This window comes from Pygoscelis adeliae, unplaced genomic scaffold (assembly GCF_000699105.1).
Source record: "Pygoscelis adeliae isolate BGI_AS28 unplaced genomic scaffold, ASM69910v1 Scaffold445, whole genome shotgun sequence".
NCBI lineage: Eukaryota > Metazoa > Chordata > Aves > Sphenisciformes > Spheniscidae > Pygoscelis > Pygoscelis adeliae.
This window is the reverse complement of record NW_008824894.1, coordinates 1,532,282-1,548,809: the sequence shown is the minus strand read 5'-3', so window position 1 is coordinate 1,548,809 and position 16,528 is coordinate 1,532,282. Positions and strand designations below refer to the sequence as shown.

The following is a 16,528-nucleotide window of genomic DNA, read 5'->3' as shown; positions in this document are numbered from 1 at the left end:
TCATCCTTCTCTCGCCAGCCGGTGCTGCCGGAGAGCTGGGATGCTGCACCTGCAGCCTGCCTCTCTTCGAGAGCTGCCTGCTTGGGAAGCGCTAGGCTGCCTGCCCGGTTTGGTTTGCTGGGTTCCTTGCGCACCCCCCCTCCGTGTGTTCGGGAAGCAGCAACGGTGCTGGAAAAAAGTGCCTGGATATAACCATGGAAACAGAAAGCCTCCACGGAGCTGCCTCTGTCTGCATGGCAATGGGCTGTCCTCACCCTCTGTGTCTGCCAGCGTGCTTTCGTTCTGACGTAGCAGTCACCTGCTCCTGGGACAAAGGAGTAGTTCATTCTTCAGGGCTTCTTTCCATGAGGCCGGTTAAACATTGGTATAGGAATTCCGCGCCTGACTTCCATTTGGGATGTGACCCTTCTTAGAAGAATTTAGTAAGATCAACTCTGGGGCTTGAATTTGCATTCACTGAAACGAACAACTGCGGCAGCGTAACGTGTTACTGTTCCCAGTCGTCAGCCTGCCTTGGATCAGGGGTCGCCTCTCAGGCGGCAGCCCGGGCTGCTTGTGGTGGTTGATTCAGCTGGTACGCTGTAGTGTGAGCAGAGCTGCTGGCCCCTGTGCTCTTCTGGAGCTTTTGCTGGAGGGATGGGTACTTGCTGGCAGAAGGGAAAGGCGAATGACTGAGGATGGTGACGCATAAGCTGCCAAAGATAAAGGTGGTGGAGGCTTCTCCAGCTTTAGGGATTAGAGTCCCTAATGTGGATGCTGTTATGTTAATACAAGTTACCCACTGCATCCATGCAAGGGTATTGCACTGGTTTTAATCAGGTCGGTTTCTAATTGAGAATTAAGGAGTCAGTGCAGACAACAGGGGTTAATGAAGTTTAGTGACAAGAAAGGGGAGTTCCTCTTGATCGCGTTTTTGTGACAGAGATCCTTAAGCTCTGGTTAGATCTTCAACAGCCGTGTTGCATAAGCCAGCCTGAGCAGTTCCTGCTTCAGCAGCCCTTCCTCTGTTGTGTTACTTGTGGTGAACCAAATTAGGGAACTGATCCAGCAGAAATGCAGCACAACTTTAAAAAAAACGTCTGTATATGTGTCTTGAGATCTTGATCAGTTCAATGGACTAGATTCACTGCCTGGCTACAGAGACAGCGGTAGCTGTGCCAGCAAACTGAGGAGGGAACACAAGGCTGAGAACAAGCAGCCAGAACTACTTAAGTTGCTGCTGCCAACAAAAAAAAAAAAAAGCAAGCCAGACTGATTTTGTCTGAGCACTGGCCTGAGGCTAAAGACAGTTTTGGTAGGTCAGTAAACTTATGTGCATGTTGCACTTCTGCCTTGAGCTGTAACGCTGTAACACCGTGTCTCTTCTCTCCTCTTGTTTGCAGCGTTCTGATGACCTATGATCACGTAGAAATTACCTTCAGTGATATCGAACCTATGCCAGATGCCTTCAAAGGGACCAAAAAAGGGAGTGTTTTCTTGACTCCGTACCGAGTAAGTAGTAAAAGGCTTTATCTTGTTTAAGGAGATAAGGGCTTTTTACGATTCTGTATTTAAACGTCCTCAGTGCATGAAAGTCAGGATAATCTACTACCCCTTGAAGTATGGCTCATCCTGTCCCTCTGGGGAGCATTATGAATTCATTGCATATCCTATCTATTTGTCAAGAGATAATAAATCTGATTAGTTCTTATACAGGCAGCTGTTCAGTCCATCAGGCATCTTCAAGATTGGAAATTAGCAATGGTCTGGAAATGCTGAATGCAACAGCACAGCTACTAAATCGCAGCTGTGTGGAGCAGCGAGTTCTCTGGAAGAGGAGTATTATCTGAGCAAGGGTAGTCTTCCTGGAAGGCTTTATTGCCTTGAGGCTTCAGTTTACCCTTGTGGCTGTTCTGTGTAGCTTTTGGCTTGCAGAACTGATGAGGAGCTTCAGATGTGGGGAGGGAGTTTCAGTCCATCGAAAAGTCTTTTCAGATAATAAATCGGGGCTGTGGTTCCTGTTTGTTTTAAATACCCTTTGTAATGTTATTTTCTTTTCAGGTTATCTTTGTATCGAAGGGAAAGGATGCTATGCAGTCTTTCGTGATGCCCTTTTATTTGTTGAAAGATTGTGAGATTAAGCAGCCTGTCTTTGGAGCAAATTATATCAAGGGTACAGTGAAAGCAGAGGCAGGAGGTATGTATAGTACAGAGGTATGTTCTGTATCTTAGTTCAGCTACACAATTCATAGCAAAGTATCCAGTGTAACTGAAACTGGATGCTAACCAAATGGGTTTTTACAGTACTGCTAAAATGTGTTTCTTTCTTTGAAACTAGCAGCTAAAAATATTCCCCTCATCTGCTCCCTGTACAGTGACAATGAACAGATCGGCTCTGCAACCCATCTCATTCCTGCCCTCTGTGCAAAATACTAAGTTCAATCAGCCAAGTGATCTCACTGAGTAAACATCAGAGCAGAGTCAGCAAGAGTGAGGAAGTCATTTTGCTTTGGTCAGTTGGGGTTACCTGTTAATTCTGCACCCAGGTCCTCCTATGCCAAAGACTTGTGCTCCTTTCTGGCTCTGTTTGGGTTTTCAGGTGCAGATCTCCAGAGCGCTGTTCTCCATCATCAATTTCTTGTGCAATTCAAGGAAAGGCATGCCATTGCTATAGTGCATCTTAGCAGTAAAAGTGGCGCTTGGAAGAGAATGGACTGTCTTGAAATTAGGGAATCTTCAAGGGGCACTTTCATATTATGTTCAATGAGAAGGTTGTAGACATTTTCAAGAAGAATTTTTTTTTAATCACTGTTTTATGCTTGCCCTTTTAACCAAAGGCACATAGTTCAGTAAACTCTTTCATCCCCAGCTTGATTTAATCTCTTAGTTGCGGGACTGAAATCACAGTGCAGCGCTTAGGAGACCTCAGTCTATAACCCTGAAATCAGCATTGTAGCTTCTGTATGGGAGCAAAGTGGGACTATCCAGCGTGAGAGGAAGCTCGAGCAGTAACGACAAACTCTGTAAACCGTGTGAAAGGCAAGCGGCTTTAGCTAAATCTTTGTGAGTTTTCCCCAGAGGCTGTCTCCTTTAATGAGGATGCTGCTTTAACAGCCATGAGAGTCTGGTTTAGCTCAAAAAGCTCTTTAATCTACATGTCCCTGTTTCAGCACTGACACAGCTTCTGCTTTGATGCATTGTTGGGACTCTGGGCTGTGCATGTTTTTCTTTTTTTAGTCTGTAATATGAGATGTCACTAATATTTTTTTTATAATTATTATTATTGTTATCCTGACTTGAAATATCTTCCATGGACTCTAATGGATTTATGTGGACCGTGTTTTTCATTAAGCTCTTTGCTTCATTGGGCACTCAAACTCCCAAACTAATTTATGGCTGACAGTAAGGTGTAGTTGCAAAGGCTTTTTAGCAAACGGGATTAACAAAATCCCTCTCTTCTGCACTAATCTTATAGAAAGCTAGAGCAAATCCAGCGCTTCTGATAGCTTGGTCTGTCAGCAGCTGGTGTGGTAACAGGCACAACTTTAGTAAGCTTTTGAAGGTCTCCCTCATTTGTGTTTCTTCTTCAGGTGTCTCTTGACCTGAAAATACCCCAGTGTGAATTTTTTTGATAATAGGGTAATTGTGCCACCTTATCTGCATTTTTTTTTTTCTTGGATTCTTGCGATAAGCTCTTTAAAGAATTATATTCAGGGCATCTGTAGATAAAGCATGGAAGCTAAATAGCATCGGAACGGCTTCTCCTCGCTTCTGAATTCTGTCTTTCCTCCCTGCAGGCGGCTGGGAAGGATCCGCCACTTTCAAGATGACCTTTTCAGCTGGGGGTGCTATCGAGTTTGGGCAGCGCATGCTGCAGGTGGCATCACAAGGTATGGGAGACGGGCAGTGTCTGCCGTACAGTTTTGTGGTTTCGGGAGGCCTTGCGTTCATCTCGCAGCAAGGATAGTTTTCGGTTGCAGCAGGTTGGATTCAAATCCATGCGAGTTTCAGGCTGTATCTGGAACTTGCCTGCTTTAAAAAACACTTTTTTTTTTCCACATCCAGTGAAGAGCAGATTTATTGGGATGGAGCTTGTTTGTTTTTCAGATAAGGATTCTTTAAGTTTGTTGGTGGTCTTTGCCTGCATTTGATGCAGGCTTGATGCTCTGATGAGGTCAACTTTATCTTTACTTTTCCAGTCTCCAGAGGTGAAATACCCAATGGAGCTTACGGCTATTCCTATATGCCAAATGGATCCTATGCTTTCGCACCAGCTGCAGCTAACGGGGGCTATCCGTACCCACCACCTCCTCCTGGTAAGTCTGGGAATTGAGGATGGGGATTATTCTAGTTAGCAAGAGTTAAAATAGGTAAAAAGGGGAAGACACACAAATTTTACATAGTCTTTTAGATTGGATCTGATGCCTTGTGCGATTTTTATTTCTGACCTTCATTATATTTGCTTTTGGCTTGTTTTGGCTCTATGCTGTGACCCACCCAAAGGAGTTAAGTCTTCTGCTCTGCTGTTTCCTTTCCTGACAGAGTTTTATCCTGGCCCCCCCGTGGCGGATGGAGACATGGGTTACATGCAGCTTCCACCTCCACCGTACCCGGGGCCCATGGAACCCCCTGTCAGCGGTCCAGACCTGCCTTCCACTCCCGCAGGTAAGAAGCGTGTTCAGGTGAATTAGCTCACAATGGTTTTGTTACCCATGAAACAGACATTGTTTCTTGTCTGTTATCTCTTGGGGAACTTCGAGTCAACTTAGAAGCTCCACTTAGAAGTTTAAAATTGTTTAGGAGAGGGATTAGGGAGCTCCCCTAATCTCCAGCCTTGTATATCCATCTCAGTCTGGAGGCCAGCCTGATTCTCTCCAGGGTGGATACCATTAGCGGGTGTTTTGCAGCTGGATTTATTCTTGTTGTGGCAGGAAAAATACAGTTTGTGATTCTCCTATTGTGGTGATCTTGCTCTGTTAGATGAGTGAAAAGAAATTGATGTCTAGTTCATTTTAGTCAGCAAATGTGGCTTTGCTGATATTTGCTCCCCCTTCCCCCATTTCACTCTAATCTGGTTACTTTTGCTGAAACAATGTGGAACAGAGGAATAGATAATGAAAGGAGCTGGGGAAAAGTCGGTCTCGTTTTCAGTCATTTGGGATTTATCAAAATTATTTCGAACACGGTCTTAAAAGGTCTGCGGGGGCAGGGGGGGACACCAAAACAAAAAACCAACCAACCCAAAAAAGAGCTTTTGAGGCTGGACACAACCATAGATCTCTCACAGATAAATTCTTATCCAGACAAATATCCTTAACTTCTCTTACTTGTTTGAATAAAGAGCCAGTCATCTTTGAACTATTACTTGGAAAGTGGCACTGATCCAGATGGTTGTACAAGATTTTTGTATTCTGCAGAAATAGAGGATCTGGGTTATAATTCATAAATTACCATCTTCAACTCATGAATCCCCTGAGCTGCTATAAACTTGTGCTGATTTTTGTTTCGCCTTGTGTTTTCAGTCCCAAGAAGGATGGTTTGTTGACTGCCTTTTTAAGGGGTGTTGTCTGTATTTAGGCAAAACAGCTGTTAGCATTTATTTGTTGGCTAATGGGCAAGTCCCAGGTGACACTTCCAAACTAAGTCTTGGGACTGTTTCACTTCTGACTTGACAATCCTGTGGCAACTGAATCTTAAGTACTTGGAAGAGATAATGCTCAATTGTCATGTTTGTCGCAGCTGTTTCGCAACTCAAGCGTTGGTCAAATCGTGCTCTGTTAGTAACACTTGATGGCCAAGAATATGTGGAGTTCTTGTTTGATTGTAAAAGTTCTCTGCCTGTCACCAAATCTGTAACTTCTCTTTCTGTGACAGCTGAAGCGAAGGCTGCCGAAGCCGCTGCCAGTGCTTACTACAGCCCAGCCAACCCACATAACGTCTATATGCCCACGGTAAGTTCCTGCATCATTCCGGTATCGCAATGTGAGCCCAAGCGTGTATTTAGCAGTTCTTTCTCTCAGTGACACAGCAAAGTTTGTCTGAATTGGTTCCGGTTTTTTTGTCGTTGTTGGTTTTTTGTTGTTGTTTTTTTTTTCCTTAGCCATGAATTGATATTCTTTTATTGTCTTTATTTCAGGACCAGCCACCCCCTCCTCCATACTTCCCACCAGAGGACAAGAAAAACCAATAAGCTAACAGAGAACTTCTCCACAACTCATTGCTTTCTTACTTCCCGTTTTGGCAGAATCTTGGGGCATGGTCCATAGCACTGAGGAGTAGAGCCTTCCCCCGAGGCACATAGCTTCCATGGACTCCAGTGGTAGATATGGGCAGAGCAAGGGAAGAGATTTCAGCAGCCTGGGTTACCTCGTAGAGCTCTGAGGGTTTGCTGTCCTACCGCAGTATTCCCTTCTCCCTGTGCACGGCGTCGCTAGAACTGGGGGTTCTCTTCATCTGTGATTGTTTCCCTTACGTCTGTTTCTTTTGATAACTATATTATACCTCTTCAGAGTAAAGAACTGCTCCAAACTGGTAATTAACATGCTCATAACATGGATGCAAGGCTCTTGGGAGGGTCTTGAATTTACCTTAGTGTGCAGCCAGGAGCATCTCTGGACACAGGGATGTCTCTGGGTATTCCTCTCAACCCAGAGTATCGCATCCAGCTTTTCCCTCTGCTACTGAGAAAGGGCTTCAAAGGGAACCTTTGGGATCTCAAAGGAAATGGATATCTCTTACATTTTTCAGATATCTATTAAGCTTTCTTGGTTTTTTTCAGCTAAGTCATTCCTGACAATCGTAGCAAATAATCTGGTAGCCCTCCAAATTTCCCTGCTGAGTACCGTGTATGGTGATGCTGACAAACTTCCCTTCTTAAGAAAACATACTACCCTTTAAACAGGGTTGATTAGTACCATCTAACTAGTTACAGATCATACGGGAACACTAACTTTCTGTTGTCTCTTTTTTCCAGTTAGATATGTGGGCTTGAGGCCTCTAAGTCCTGAATACTCTCTTTATAGTCTATAATGCACTTTTTTTTTTTCCTCTGCTGTAACACGAGTTACACTTTTTGGCCAGTGAAGCATCTTACTGCTGTGATTTAACTGGTGAATTAATAGCTAATGGGGAGAAAATAGTTGCTTTACTTCTGCCCTGGAAGCACGTGAGAGAATATGCAAAACGCTGGAATAAGCTGCTAGGTATAACTGCGCTGCTCATTGGAATGTTGTTTAACGCTGTTAGTGTTCCTGGGTCAGCTGTGAATTTACTTCCCGGTAACTGGAACGTGGGCTCCTCGGACTGAGGGGTCAAGCGTTTTCCTTCCGTAGCGTTGATTCATTGATGTCATTAGCAGCGATTCGAGTATGTAGAACCTCTGCGGGACGGATCAGTAACCCGGTTGTAAAACTTTGCGTTATACAAAGCTTTGCACAAACCAGACTTGACTGAATTCTGACAGCGTCTGAGGGAGAGAGGATCCTTCCCAGCAAGTGTGAAGAAAGATCGCGTGCTGGGAAACTGCTGAGACTTGCTGCATGCAGCCTGCTTGGAGAGAAAAAAGGTCCACCTCTTGTTTTCTTTTGTTTGAGTCTAGCTAATTAATCAAATCGCTACTGTCTGTGCACTGACTTTTCTAGAATTGCTACTGCAGTGATGTAAAGAAATGGTTATTTTAAAACAAAATATTTATTTTGAAAATGTTTGATTAATATATTAATGTGAAATGACTTTTGAATGCAGATTTGTTTTGCCAAGACTGTGAAGTAAAGAGAAATCAGCTCAAAACTTACGGTGTTTGTGTATTTGTGTGTGAGTGGGCAAACTTGATGGTGACTTAGGAGCTTTGGATGGGGAGAGAGAGAATTAACAGCAAAATCACTTGGATTTTGTTCTTGGCTATTCATTGGTGATGTTAGTCGCTTGATTTCTCTTGACTGACTTTGTGAAATGAAAATAAGATGTTAAAATCTTTTAACAAATGCCCATTTCGCAATTCCTGTTGTAAACTGGTGAAGTGGCTGCTTAACGCTTTACCCAGATGGTTTTTCCCTGTAAAAGTTGTAACCTGTTGCTAGAAGAAGTAGTCAAGGGACGCAGCAGTGTTGCATCTAAAATCTGTCTCTAATTAGAAGCAATCCATAATTTTATCCTTTTTTTTTTTTAAAGTGTGCTGCGATGCCTGGGTAGTTGTGCTCAGTTAGGTCTGAGCTCTAAGGTGGTGTGGTCCACTCCACCTGGTAGCTCTTCTCCCTGAAAAAAAGGGGGAGTTGTCCCTGGCAGCATGAAGAGCTCCTCCTGGGTGTGCTCCAGCAGCAGTGTGAGAGCTGTTACTCCTACGTGTGAGCAGGATTAGGTGTGCCAGTGTAGTTTGGGCAGGAGAGGAGGCGTTCCACGCGGGATCTGGTCCTGTGGTTACTGAGGTCAGGTGAGTCCCTCCGCTTTGCACTGACCTGTCAAACAGAAGTTATTCAGAAGCCGCTCTACAGATAACATCCAAACCTTGCTTGGCTTCTTCCCTCTTCCCAGCTGCCTCTAGCCACCTTAATTCTCTTGAACTCCCTGATCAGCTGGGGCAGACATCTTCCAGATTCTGCCCTCCTTCGGCATCACTTTTGACTCTCCTGTCCTCCCACGTGGCTGTTTTACTGCATTTTAAGGCTGGCTGAGCCACTTGGGTTTGTTTTCTGTAGCAAGAGGTGGGTGGAGAAGGAAAGCATTACAGGATAAAATGTTACAGCCCAGTAGGAATCTAATAAATCCTGTTTTGTGAATTAAATTACTTCAAATCGAGGTTTCCTGAATCACATTGGTCCAACTGAAAGATGCTGCAGAAACCTCTCTGTATGCTGTTCTGTTTTAAAATGGCTCCATCCCAGTTACCAGGCAGATAATCCTAGAAAACATAGATTGCACGAAGTTTCCAGGTCCCTTGCCCAGCACCGCTCACTGTGCAGCTCTCATGCCAACAATCAGCACAAGCCCATGAGCTTGTTTTAAAATCTTTCCTCAACTAAGTGTGCTTGAGAGAAGAAACATTTAGATCATCTGTTCTGATGAGAACTTGGCTCCATGGTTCTAGCTGAGCGTCTCTTCCGCTGGTGTGGACAAGCGGTGAGATCTGCAGAGGTACCATGAGGTTTGCTGCCTGGAAAAAGGAAAATATGTTGAGAGGATGAGTCAGGCTGGAATAAATGAAATATTCCTCTCCTCAACATGGGTATTAGTGAGCTACATCAGCGGCTTTACGAGCTGTGAGCTTTTTACAATGGTTTGTTGGTGAATGTCCCCGTTCCTCCTGGCTAGAGCTTGGCATGGCCTGCAGGGAGGTGAGAAGGAGCAAGCCAAAATAAAGAGATTGATCATGGTCTTCTCGGTGTGTTTGGAGCACGCTGATGAGAAGTGAAGCACGTTTTGGGAATGCTGAAGCTGTGGGGCCAAAAGGCTGGGCAAGTCACGCAGTCAGCAAGGCTCATGCAGGTATTAGGTTGAGCGGAGCGGCACGATTCAGGAGGGTGCAGATTTTGGCCAGATAGGTGCCGGTGAGAATCCCAGCCTCGCTCGTTAGAGCCTGAAAACCCAGATTTGGCTTCGATACTCAGCACTCGCTGCCATCTCCCTGATGGGAACCGGGAGCTGTGCTCCGCTTTGGAAAGGGCTTAGAGAGGGTGGAAGGGTCAGCCGGTCCTGCTGCCCACGTAGAAGATTTTAAATATTAGAGCAGGGAAGTGCAATTGAAAGTCTGCTTCTGCTCTGGAAGTGGGGTGGGAGTAGGGCAGGAGGAAATGTGCATTAATACGTCTCCAGAGCTGGTCCCTGCTTGAATGATTAATCAGCTATGCAGCAGAAAGGCTGTCATGCGAAAGCTGGATCGGTACCACTAAATTCCAGTATTTGGATTATACTATTGAAGAAAAAGAGGGGGCATAGGGAACAGTTAGTGTCGGATCCAGTTAATCTTTTGGCATAGGCAGATTTTCTGCCACCGTGTGCAGTTCTGTCTCCTTGATGCGATTTAGGCTCTTCATTTGAGAAGTTGCTCACTGCACCTTGTGCCTGCTTCCCCGCTCCGAACACGTGGCTATTTCCCTCCTTCACAGGAGTGTGGTGTAACTAGGTATTTCTAAAGCGCTTTGAGATCTTACGCAAAAAACTGTGACTGCAGGAACTGCAGGTACTACTTACAGATTTCCTACTATCGGCCCTGAAATCTTGCTGATAATCCTTGGGGGCTGGGGAAGGTCTTTACCCTGGAAGGACGGGGCATGTGTGTGCTTCCCCAGGTCTGCCTCCAGCCGAAGGAAGAGACTGAGCCCTCCTCCTCCTCCTCCACACCGTTCTGCCCAGGTTTTACCTTGAGCAGTCCCGCTTCATGCGACCTATTAAAAAAAAAAATCAAAACAAATCATCCTTTTGCATTAATTTCTTTATAGCTGGGGGGGATGCGCTGGGTGGTCACAGGGACCGTGGTTAAGCCAGCCTGGCCAGCGCCTGCCTGCTGCGTGCGTGTCTTCCTTCGGGGACCGTGAGGAGTTCCCACAGCTCTCTGAGCAGTAGATAGTCAAATTGCATCTCTGCCGCATGGTGGACACCGTGATTTATGAGCTACAGCCTGGCATGCCAGCTCCCTTCGCAAGCACCGCTGGAGGTGGCAGGAGGCGTGGGGCGAAGTTTGGACCCAGCTGTTCCCAGAGCAGCCGGGAGCAGGGCCAGCCCTCGCCGGTGAGCAGCTCACGTTGGCTGATGCGGTCGCAACGCAGGCACCTCCAGCTGCGAACAACTGCCAGGTTGGTATTAGAAGACGGGTTTTGCTAAGACAGGCTGTGATCAAGAGGTGGTTTCAGGTTTAAAGCTGTACAAGTAAGCCCAAGTGACAAATGTGAGGTTTTTGTGGGTTGGTATGAAATGCCGGGACATGCAGGGTGATCTTCATTTTAGGCAAGGGTTTTCTTTGCAGCCGTGACGGCTATTACTCACCCGTTTGGCCTCCTGCGTGAGTCAGCTCAAAGAGCTGCCATCATGAGACTGAACTGGAAACCGGTATTTCAGCACCCTCCTTGCTCAAGGGCCGCTGCTGTGCCGCCGAGAGAGACCACAACGGGATGTGAAGAGACCCACGTAACAGCGAGCAGGAGCCGGGACCCGCCGGCAGAGGCTGCTGGATCTCACGCCTCAGGGTGCAAACAGACCGGGATCCATCTCTGCTGCGTCCTCCCAGCCGCCCACCTGCCATCTCCTACACATTTCCTACGGTCTCCGGATACTGGAGCAAAAGGTATCAGCTTGGGCTCCATTTGTGAGCTTGGTTCAGCAAATCCCGTCGTTCTAAACTTTTCCTTTCCCTTGCTCAAGTTCACTCCCCTCCTCCTCCATGTACTTTGCTCTGTCAGGGCTGGGCTCTGGCTGGGACGCGGTCGCTCTCCCCGTGGCACGGATTGGCTGCAATAATATTCCGTGTTTTGGCGCGTCTGTCTGGGATCCGGGGGCGGTGGCGGGGGGTTCAGCCCTGCAGCCTCCTCCCGTCGTCCAAGCTTGCAGCTCCGTGGGGCTTGGTGGGCTCCTCAGGGGGCTTTGACACCCGTGTGGGGAGAGGTGGTGGTGGAAAAGCCAGGGAGGGACCCTTTCGGTGCTGAAGCTGGTCAATAATTTGGTGTGTGTGCTCCAGGATAGGCACGAAGGTGCTTAATCCATGGGGCATGTCTGGTACCGGGGTGTCAGCTCCAAGTTCTTCCACCTTCACAGGCATCCACCCTAGTCCCTCCTCACCTCAAGCACGTGCTGTAGGTCCTGCTGCTCTGAACTCAGCGCCCCAAACTAGCAAATGAAATGACCTTGACATTTGTGTCCCCCACCTTTCCTGTCCCTGCAGTGAGAGCCGCCGCTGCCCCGGCCCTGCGGTGAAGGGATGATAAATCCAGTGGCTGACACTGAATTCATCTCTCCGGGAGAGGGAGGTGGATGAAATATTCGCTGCATACACATAGCACATGGCAGTGATGGAGGAAACGTTTTAAAGCTGTCGCAGGGCACCCCAAGCCAAACGAATGGCATCCAGATCAATACATGATGTTTGTGACCTCCTAAAGGACAAGGCAGGCTGCTGCCCGGGGGGGCTGTGCTCTCCCCCTGCCTCGTGCTGCCGTGCGGGGAGCCGGACGCAGCGTTTGAGCCGGGATGGTGTCCGGGCAGGTCAGCCCTGTGCTCTGGGTCCCAGGGGGACAGCAGGGAAGCGGGGTCAGGGTGGGCTTGGCACGTGGTGCTTTCCCCTTTGGGACCCAGCCAGCTCCCTGGGGAGCTGGAGCAGCTCCGAGCAGAGCTTGGCATCGCAGCGGCGTTTTCTCCGGAGGGGCTGGGGCTGGCCGGTGAAGCCCCCCCCGGGTGACTGGGGTGCTGACTGCCTCATGGGCAGCGTGGCCGGAGTCATCCTCACATGCCCCTGCTGTGGAGCCGGCAGGTCTCATGCCAAACCCCGTGTTCCTGCCCGGGACTCCTGAGGGAATTCCCCTTTGCTGTTCCCAGAAGGGCTGGCTTTGCCCTGATGTCCTTCTAAGATGTCCCAAATGGGGGGGGGGGGGGGTGTGTGCTGTGTGTCCCCCCCATCCTTCCCAGGTCCCATTGCTTTTTGCTAGGTGCACTCAAAGCGCTCGGGAGAGCCTGTGGAAGAAAAGATGGGGGGTAAGAGCAGAAATAACTGGAAAGCCCTGTCGTAGGCAAGGAGGGGAAATGACTGACATCCCTTCCGGGTATGAAATCGCTGGTCCCAGAGCACACAGCACCCGCAGGTCCCCGGGGGGACGCCCTGGCCGGGCAGCCCCGAGCAGAGAGAGCAGGACTGTCCCTGATCTCATTTTGAAACCACCTTCCTCTCCTCTCCTCTCCTCTGCGCTGTGCTTTTGCTGTGCACCTTGCCAAACTCTGGCAGGCACGGCCTGGTTTTGCAGAGTCATTGGACCCCGTGTTTAAAAGAAGTGAGGAGGGACATGCTGAAATCAATTTTTTGACTATTTGCCCGTTTCCAGCTGAGAGCTTGAGATAAGGGTGAGGGCAGGCTGCGGCTCCAGGATTATCAAGCCAAGAGGTAGGGAGATAAACTGCTGTTAATGCTTGTGGAGGGTCCTTTCATACCAGGTTTTCCTTTAAAGGGAAGATACCCTTTAAAGAGGGCGACAATGCTTGTTCTTTGGAGATCTGTTCTCTCAGCAGCACCTATAACCCCGTGCACGAGTGAACTGTGGACTTGATTTATATCGGGGGCAGCCTGTAACCCCACAGGAGTACATCCCTATAGCCTGCAAGGAAAAGGGTTTTCCTTTCAGACAAGTTGTTCTTAAAAGGAATGGAGGGGTTCACTCTATATTGGGTTCACTCTGTATTGTGCATATATACGGTACGTGCCTCTGGGCAGTTATTTTGGGGGGCAGATTGATGTTGTGGGGAGGGAGGTCTGGTTTGGGGAGTGCAGACCCACTCCCTTTGGAAACCAAAGTCCTTTTACAGCGCTCCTGACCTGGGATGTCTGGGATGTTTCGCAAGGTCCTGGCTAGTTGTCCTGCAGGTTTGGGGCATGGAGTTTATTGGGATTGTGTCTGCTAACCAGAAAGCAGCTTCTGGAGCTGCTTTTACAGGGCTTTTCTTATTGTTTCCTGGGTGAGGAGTAACTGGAGGTGCAAATACGATGGGATACGTGAGCTCAGTGATTTTTGTCACCGGTATTTTGTGGAGCAGGTGGCTACTGGTAAAACCCAGGGGGAAAAAAAGGATATTTGCTGCTATTGAAACAGGATCACCAAACAACTCTCCCTTTGCACACACAGAGGCTCAAAACCATGCGAGCCCTGCACAGAGACCTTCTGTAAGGACCATGCTGGCCTCTGATGGGGGACGTGTGCTGCCCACCCTGCCAGGCTCTGCCTGAGCGTTTCCAGCCGGCTTTGCAAACCAGCCCCGAGCAATGCAGTGACCAGCTGGGGAACTTTTGGGGAAAGTGCTTTTTAACAGACACTTCCACACTGAAGCTGAAGTTTTCCTCTCTAAAACCTGCAAACCCCCAGCACAGCCACCGGCTCCTTGCTGGGCAATGATTGCCTGATGCTTAGCAATTTTTATGATTGCAGTGGATTTTATTTCTTCAGCTTTACAAGGAGAAGGGTGGTAGATTTGAGGTTAACTAAATTCTTACCAGTTGTTCTCTCTGTGCTGGCTGAGGTAAGAGACATTTCTTTGATCTCTGTTACTTTTTGTTGTCAAGAAGCAGCGAAAGGTGTGAGCTGCTCGGGGATCCTGCGTCCGCGTCCTGCCTTTATCTCTGTGGTTGCTCTTTGCTAGGCCAGATTTTGCTTTTGCAATCAAAGCTAAAAGCAAAGATGACAGCAGTAATTTTCAAATGCCATAGCGCACTTTACAGCTCTAATTCCCACTGACATTATTTTGCAGTGGAGCCTGGCACTAATGTCCCAGATCAATAAGCAGCATTTGTGTGTGTTAAGGGAGAGGGATGCAGAATAGAAATCAACCCGTCCACCGTGTCCCCCTCCATCAGTGAGGGAGGAGATGCTTTTAAATTGTTTGCCCAAGATGAAGCAAATGCTAGGCTGGATAAAGGCAGGGCTGAGGCTGGCAGGGCTGGGCAAACACCTCCGAGCATCTCTGCCAGCAAAGGGGACGGGCACCCTCACCGGGCGCAGGACGAGGAGGCAGCTCCACTGCCAAACGCGGGAGGGCAGAGGAAGTGATGCTGAAGCCCAGTTCCCCGGGGTTACCGCGCTGGTTCCTGGGGACAGTTACAAAAGAGCCTTCCTGACATGGGAGAAAGCAGAAGTGTAACGAGCAGCTTTTTTTCAGACCTCAGGGGATGAGGCTGAACGATCGCTGTGAGAGCAGGGATGGATTTCAGCTTTTCGGTGTCTCGCTGTTATCTCTGGATTTTTATTCCGTAGCTTAGCTTGGCATCCCCCTGCCCCTGGCAACTCGCTGTGCGGCCCCTCACGGCCCCGGCCCTGTGCTGGCTGACCTGGATAAAGAAAACCTGACCCCCACATTGACCCGCTGCCAACGCCGGCAGCCCTTTTTCCATCTCCTGGTCCCCCATCTTCAGGGAACTCCTTTTGCCAATATAACCTGCTCTTACAGGGTTTCAGGGCAAAGGGAACTTGTGTCTCTCCTGAAGCAGCTACAACAGTGCAACCTGCCTTAATTAAAGGACTAGATGATTGCAAGGATGAAAGGGACTGGCTGCCTGCCTGCCTCCCTGCCTGTCCTCTCGCAGAGATGCTGCTGCCAGCATCCTCCTGCAGCCCTTTGCAGCCCTGGTTCGAGCCAGCGTGCTGCGGGGTACCGCCGTGCTATTGGAGCCATCTCTCTCTGCAGTGCCTCGTATGGTAGTTAAGGGGACAAACTTTCCAGTGCAGTTTCCACGGTCATGGTTTCCTGTTTGGATTAAGCAGAAATCCCTGGCAGGCTACACAGCACCACTGAACCCGACGTGGAGCCTCTGCCCCCTGCGTTGCATCTGAAGCATCTTGTTTACGGCTTCCGGGAGTGTCTGCGGGCCAGAAATAGGAAGGCTGGAAAGACAGAAACTCCCCCTCGACGGAGAGTGTAGTGTCAGCCATGGTCATGGCCCTGCTTTGCAGAGCCCGTGGGTGCTCAGCAGCCGCAGCAGTGACATGCAAGTCTTGAGCGCAAGGCTGATGTCCTTCCCCGGGCTGTGGGTCCGTCCGTTGAGCAGCAAATGCTTGCGCAGCTCAACAGCCCCTCCGACCCCGAGCCCGAGGCTGCTCTTAGCTGTGTGTGTAAGTACATTAAATATCCAGGAGCAAACCAGCTCTTCCCTTGGTCATCTCCTGGGCTGCAGCTCCCCGCATTTGCCATCAGTGCAGGCGTTTCGATAGGGATCTTCGAGGGGTGGGCTCTGCTGCTGGTCTGTGATAGGCAAGAGTTGCAATCAGATAAAGTGTTTACAAGAATGAAAGCTGACAGTAAAGCACGAGTTTTTAACTCCGTTTCCTGCTGCTTTTTTTTCTCAGTAACCAGCTCTGCCCAGACAGCCTGCTCAGGGAAATAAGCAGCACGCCCTTTCCCGGTGCCGTCCCCGGCACATGCACTAACTGCATCATTTCTCAGCCCAACTTTGTCCAGCACCCCCGGGTGCCACAGGGATTTCCCACGCTCCAGCTTTTGCACCGGATTTTGAATCCCCTCCACCCCCCCGGGGCTGAAGATGACTTCTGCTTTCTGCAGGGTCCCCATCTGCACTCGCAGGGCATGATGGATCCCCAATACACATAGGAGCCCAGATCCTCCATGTTGCCGCCACCCATCCTCCCCACCACCCCCTTTCCCTGCTGGGCTTTGCCTTCTCAGGGCTATTTCTGTCCACTTATTCCCAATTCCTTGCTCGTAAATAATAGCAGGGACTGGATGTGACACCTTTCTTTTGCTCCCATCCCGTCTGCGCCATGAGGTGCCCATTGCCGAGGGGCTGCCTGTGCAGGACGGGGCGGTGGGAAGCGGGGCCGGGGCGCCGGCCTCCCCCTGCCGGCTCCGGAGG

The 16,528-nt window shown here is 48.9% G+C and overlaps 2 protein-coding genes across 2 annotated transcripts in view; both read left to right on the top strand.

Annotated features, from left to right (window-relative positions):
- The first annotated feature begins 1,386 nt into the window (after window positions 1-1,386).
- Window positions 1,387-7,761, top strand: WBP2 (WW domain binding protein 2). Its single transcript, XM_009324564.1, has 7 exons — window positions 1,387-1,491; window positions 2,041-2,176; window positions 3,777-3,869; window positions 4,179-4,295; window positions 4,522-4,644; window positions 5,854-5,930; window positions 6,116-7,761. The coding sequence occupies exons 1-7, from the start codon at window positions 1,390-1,392 to the stop codon at window positions 6,167-6,169; spliced, it is 702 nt and encodes a 233-aa protein (XP_009322839.1). The 5' UTR covers window positions 1,387-1,389; the 3' UTR covers window positions 6,170-7,761.
- Window positions 7,762-10,560: 2,799 nt separating this feature from the next.
- UNC13D (unc-13 homolog D (C. elegans)) overlaps window positions 10,561-16,528 on the top strand; it is a 21,859-nt gene continuing 15,891 nt past the window's right edge. The window contains exon 1 of the mRNA XM_009324616.1: window positions 10,561-10,701. Coding sequence (XP_009322891.1) covers window positions 10,561-10,701 — 141 coding nt within the window. The remainder of the gene's footprint in view (window positions 10,702-16,528) is intronic.